Genomic DNA, 6,428 nt, shown 5'->3' on the forward strand with positions numbered 1-6,428 from the left:
TCACAGTAATAACTGAAGTGTGGGAAGGAAGGCTTAAGAAGAAATGGGACTGTGTAGCCTGGCCTCTTCACCTGAAATGCTGAAGCACGCTGTTTCCAGGTCAACATCACTCACTCCCAGTCTTGTTTTCTCAGGGCCAGCAGTGTTAGCATGCATTGAAAAGAGAGGATCCAGAATGATGATTCAATAAAAATCCCTAGAACAGTCTTTACAAATAACACCCCAGCTGGTTCAAATATTGCCCAAAGAAGGGATGAAATAAATCATTTCAATAAGTTCTTCACTTTTCTTCCTTCTCAGAATCTACAGCTTTGCCTTTCTTCTCTTTCTTCTGCCTTGGGACAATGTATCTCTTCTTGCATGAACTAACTCTTCCAACTTCGTTAATTTCTCTCATTCAGTGCTTGTATTGTGAACTCTCCTGCCGTCTGTATAAGTGCTGCCCATAGTTCCTTTCTGTCTTATTTTCACACCACCTGTTTATAACCCTAACCCTAACCCTAACCCTCAGCACTATTGACACATTAGGAGGGTGTGGGTGTTGCGGGGTGCTTACCACTAACCTGAATCTGGTTGCTGGGTAACCATTTGCAGAGGTCTCTGTATATGTGGCCAGTGTGAGGAGGGATGCTCTGACTTGATCCTTTAAGACAGAAATTGAAGATCTATGGATATAAATATATACTAATCATTGATGGGGGGGACTTATAGAAGAGTACCCTAGGCAGAAATTTCCCCTAATACTTCATAGAAGTATATCAAAAGAACAACCAAGCATAATTATGGAGACAAGTATAGAAATTTCAATAGAATATTGCATGGTCTCCTTTCCCTACCATAGAATCAGAATAACTCTTAGGGCATCTAGAATTGTAATATCCTATATAATGTGGTGGGCTCTAGTCACTGAGCACTGGAATGTGGCTAGACCCAAGAAACAAAGCATTAAAAATTTAAAACTAATTTGAATTTTTAAACTGACACAACTAAGTGTCTGGAAAGCTCAAATATATTTGGAGCAGCTTGGTTACATATAACTACTTTGTAAGTTTTTTTAATTAATGGTAATGCTCAATTGCTTTTAATCATACTTTTAAACTATAATCATGACTATTAGAGGACCAAATATGAAAACTGCAAAGTATATTTTATATCAATTACATGTTGATATAACAATGTTGTAAGCATACTCAGTTACAATTGGACATTATTAAATTTTTAATTCGAAACTTTAGATGTGTCTACTAGAAAATGCTAAATTTCATATATTTCTATTGGGCAATATTGACCTTTGCCATGGTGTTTCTTAGACCTGGTGATCACATCAGTTGTTCTTACCTCAAAAATGAGAGACACAGTTATATCAGGCTTCTCAACAAATTCCATGACATTTCACTCTCAGTAAAATCATATATTTTTTCTTTTGTTTTTTTTTTGGTGGGGGGAAGGATTATAATTTTTGTTTTTTGTTTTTGAGACAGGGTCTCCCTGTAGCCCCAGCTGACCTGGAACTCACTTTGCAGACCAGGCTAGCTTGATCTCTGTGAGATCGACCTGCCTCTGCCTCCTGAGTGCTGGGATTAACGGTGTGTTATGTCTTATTAATTATTTGTGTATTTGCTTTATTTTCCCTATAGGTTCATAAATGTCTTGATTACAGTGAATGGTCTGCTTGTTTTTACACTTCATACAAATTATGCAGTTAACATATATGCCTTAAATTGAAATTTTGTGACTATATTACTTTAGTTTGGTATTAGATATGTAATTGAATGTAAATGATTTGTTTCTCCTCAACTTTAGTCAAAGTATATGAAGGCCTTTCGAGTCTTAATTTGATCTAATGCTATAGTGGAATCACTGTCTTCCTCCCAAACTTCAGTTGACATCTGTAAGCATAAACTGATTCATGTATTTATTTATTTTAGGATATAAAGATTAAGAATGCAGACTCTTGGAAACGTTTAGGCAAACCAGTAAAATCATCAAATGTACTAAAGTCCTCAGATGAGCTTTTCAACCAGTTTAGAAAAGCTGCAATAGAAAAAGAAGTAAAAGCTCGAACACAAGAACAAATACAGAAACATCTGGAACAAAACTCAAAGGAACCAAAAGCATCAGAAGAAAGTCAGAGGTCTGTGACTTATTGGGTTAGAGAAGATGTTGGGAGGTTTAGAAATGTGTTTTAACTGTTAAGTCACTGTGAGTCACTTATCTAGTTGAACACACAGCAAATGATAATTATAAAAGGTATATTTTTATTAATATTCTTTAAATGATTGAATCTATTTTGAAGAAGATAGAAATAGCCAAGAAATTCAGCTAGCAAAGATACAAATATTACTGAATTGTAATGATACTATTTCTTAGAAATGTCTTCCAAGTTTTTCCATTCTAACATAGGAAGATAGTGGTGTATGCCTTGGTCACAATTTTCCAAAACCCTTCTTCTTTAGGTTGTTAAAAGAGCCTATCCTATTTAAAATGTATCAGATCAAAAGTAAAGTTTAAGGACCGGGGGTGTCTCAGTTTGTACAGAGATTTCCTATCATGGGTGAAGCCCTGGATTTGATCCCCAGCACACATAAATCTGGTGTGGTGGTGCACACCTGTCATCTTAGCATCAGGGAAGGTAGAAGCAGAAGCTTCACAAGTTCAAGGTCATCCTTAGTTACCTAGTGAGTTTGAGGCCAGCCTACATAAGATCCTGTCTATAAATAAATTAATAAAGTAAGTTGAAAAATAATGTCGCAACATGGGAAAGCAAGTATTTGGTACTTTGTATTTGTTATTTAATCATGTGTCTTTGTAATAAAAAATTCCAAAGACCTTGAAACCTACTTTAAGCTTTACTATTTCTTTTAGGGAGCTTAGAAATGGATTGACTCTTGAATCTCTTTCAAACAAAATACAAAGCAAGTGTCTCGGAGAAGAACAGAAAGAACAGGAAGGTCAGGATAAAAGCATGCTCCAGCTTCTCCAGGACCGAAACCTAGCGAGGGAGAAGGAGCAGGAACGGAGAAGGAGAGAGGCAGTAAGTGAATTAATTCCCTTTGCGAAACGAGACTACAAAAGGGATGAGTTAACACACCACTGTCTTCATGTTCAAAGATAAGCTCGAAATGAGCTCGAGATTGGGAGTACCCAATCTTGTCAGGGTCTTGTGTGTAACGACTGCTGCTCTGATTTCAAACAGTGATATAGTCTTGTCATATCCAGAGGACAGAATTTCACAACACTGTCCCTGCCACCAACATCAACACATAATAAGCCTTTGTTTAATAAGTCCATAGTTGGAGGTTAGAGAGATGGCTCAGTTGGTAAAGTGCTTGCTGTACAAGGATGAGAACCAAAGTTCAGATCCCCAAGATTAGGTACTCCCTCCTGGAAGGGGAAAGGCCTCATAAGATGAATAAGACCCTTCCCCTCCACATGCATACCAGGCAAGCATGGAGACAGGAGATAGAGACGGAATTGCCAGAGCAAGCTGGCTGCTAGACTAGCTGAATCAGTGAGTTCTGGGTTCAAGTGAGAGACTTGGCCTTAGTAATAAGGTGGAGGGCAATCAGGGAAGATACTCAGTGTCAACCTCCAGCTTTCACATACATGTGTGCACACCACACACACACACACACACACACATATACACATAAAAAATAAGTCCACAGTTTATGTTAGTATTCACTCTGTTGTGCCTTCTGTGTTTTTAAATTTTCTTCTAATGTATTCATTATATCTTCATTAATGTACATAATATGCATTGGTCAGATTCACACCCTGTAACACACTTTTGCCCAACACTTCCTCACCCCCTGCACTGGTCTCTTTCCCAAATAGTCCCCTTATATTTTCATAACTTAAAAAAAATCCAGATTCCACATATTCCACTACTTTTCTTTTGAGTCTGGCTTATTTTGCTGGACATTATCATCTCCAATTCTATCCATTTTCCTTCGAACACATAATTTCACTATTCTTTTTGTACTTATATTTATTACTCTTTTGGTAGGAAGGCCACAACTCTGTTTGTATGACATAGCCATGAAAAACCCAGTTTACTGCCAACTGGCTACAGACTGGTATTTTTACAAAACTTTCACTTGTCTGTTGCTGTTCCCAGGGGGAGGGACTCCTTTAAATTTTAGTTTTGCTATCATTTCAGATGGCAAGAAACAGCTAACATATATAACAAGAGCTTTGGGGGAAACTTGGGGGGCTTTCTTTACAGCTCAGCCCACTCTAGGTGCACACTGTTCTCACACATGCCACTCACCCCTTCTCAGAATGATCATGCTAACATTCAATGTTAAAACCTTTCATGATAAACTCCAACTTGGCTTTGTAAAAGTACTTCAAGGGGCTGGAGAGATGGCTCAGTGGTTAAGAACACTGGCTGTTTGTGCAGAAAACCTAGGTTTGAATCCCAGCACCCAGATGGTGGCTAACAACCATCTGTAACTCCAGTTCCAGGGGATCTGACACCTTCTTCTGACCCCTGTGGGCACTGCATGACATGGGTGCACTTATGCACATGAAAGCAATACACACATACACAAAATAAAAAGTTTTAAAAAGCTTCAGAATAAACAAGTCTCTGTTGTCTTAGCTTTTCCTCTAATTGAGCTCATTTCTAAAAGATTTGGAGCATGTAAAAAAAGACTTAGAGCCAAGTGTGTGGTACATGCCTTTAATCCCAGCACTGGGGAGGCAGAGGCAGGTGGGTCTCTGTGAGTTCAAGGCCAGCCTGGTCTACATAGTGAGTTCCAGGCCAGCTGAGGCTACAGGGAGACCCTGTCTCAAAAAGACAAAAATTAAAAAAAAAATCAGTATTGATCTTTGTCCTAGTTTGTTTCTTCATTGCTATGACAAAACACTCTGACCACTACCAACTTGGGGAGGAAAGGGTTTATTCAGCTTACACCTCCCAGGTCGTAGTTCATCAGGGAGCCCAAGGTAGGAACTCCTGGAAGCAGGAGCTGGAGCACAGGCCATGGAGGAACGCTGCTTACTGGCTTGCTCCCTTGGCCCCTACTCAGCCTGCTTTCCTATACAACACAGGCCCACCTGCCCAGGGGTGGCACCACCCACAGTGGGCTGGGCCCTCCCGCATCACTCATCAAGAAGATGCCCTTCAGACATGGCCACAGGCCAGTCCAATAGAGGCAATTCCCCGATTGAGGCCCCCTCAACCCAGGTGTGTTAAGTTGACACTAAAGCTATCCAACACAATCTTCATAGTTACACAGAGAATGAACTTAAGTAGAATTAGCCTTAGGTTACATAGTGATAGAATCAAAGAAAGCTCATAGCTCTCATATGTTATAATTCTCCCACATAGGGAGTGTCTTGGTTTATTAGGATGATGTTATGTGTCTAGCACTATGTTGGATACAGAAATAAAACCATGAGCTCTCAGTTCACATTCTTACCTTACTCAAACTCTGTCAATATTGAGAGATTCTTGGCTTCCAGAAATAATCTAACTTATTCTTCATGTTCTTGAGGATATTTATCATATAAATAACATATGTAAAAGAACCAGAGGTGTTTTAACAAAAAATTTAAAGCATATACAAAGTCATTACATTAAATAGATATTTTGTATTTTTTCCATATGTACATGATTATTTGTGTAAAGCTGTAATAAAGGCATACATTTTAAACTAATTCAAGTCTTCTCTTTTCTGCAGATGGCGGGTACCATTGATATCACTCTTCAAAGAGACATTATGACAATGTTTGAAAATAACTTCTATTAAAACTCAGTTTGTAAAGTAACTATCAACTTTAAATGAATGGTATAAATGTTTACAATGCTTATGGTAAAATGATTGCTTTCACATACCAAGATATCAACTGTATATTGTATTTTGACTGCCCTAAAATAATTAAACAATTTTCACTTACATTTTTAATAGATATATGTTCATTTTTAGTGAAATAATTTTAAAGAAATTTTACAATTTGGATCTCTAAAAGTGAATAAATTGTATTCTACAGAGGATTTTCAGCTATGTATTATAGCTCTGATCTAAGCAAATCTAAAAGAGATTGTCTCTGATGGTTGGAAAAATGAATATGTAAAAGTATATATAAAAACAGTTTCTGTCATTTTTATTTTTTATTTGTATGTTTTTGCTTGTTTGTTTGAGACAAAGTCTACGAAGCTCAGGCTGACCTTGAACTCTCTATGTAGCCAAGGATGACCTTGAACTCCAGAGTCTCCTGTCTCTATATCCCAGGTACTGGATTCCTGGAGTATGCCACCACTGCCACCACGACCAGCTGAGTTTTTACTTTTGTTTATTTATTTATATTGGGTTTTTGAGACAGGGTCTCCCTGTAGCCCCAGCTGGCCTGGAACTCCCAATGTAGACCAGGCTGGCCTTGAGCTCACAGAGATCCACCTGCCTCTGGCTCCCAAGTAC

General features: G+C 38.2%; 1 protein-coding gene across 1 annotated transcript in view; it reads left to right on the forward strand.

Moving 5' to 3' along the window:
- Positions 1 to 5,766, forward strand: part of Brdt (bromodomain testis associated) — a 48,888-nt gene extending 43,122 nt beyond the window's left edge. The window contains exons 15-17 of the mRNA XM_029560495.1: positions 1,929 to 2,134; positions 2,866 to 3,034; positions 5,691 to 5,766. Coding sequence (XP_029416355.1) covers positions 1,929 to 2,134; positions 2,866 to 3,034; positions 5,691 to 5,759 — 444 coding nt within the window. The 3' untranslated portion in view covers positions 5,760 to 5,766. The remainder of the gene's footprint in view (positions 1 to 1,928; positions 2,135 to 2,865; positions 3,035 to 5,690) is intronic.
- The last annotated feature ends 662 nt before the right edge of the window (positions 5,767 to 6,428 follow it).

This window comes from Nannospalax galili, unplaced genomic scaffold, assembly GCF_000622305.1.
Source record: "Nannospalax galili isolate Female #2095 unplaced genomic scaffold, S.galili_v1.0 scaffold451, whole genome shotgun sequence".
Lineage (NCBI taxonomy): Eukaryota > Metazoa > Chordata > Mammalia > Rodentia > Spalacidae > Nannospalax > Nannospalax galili.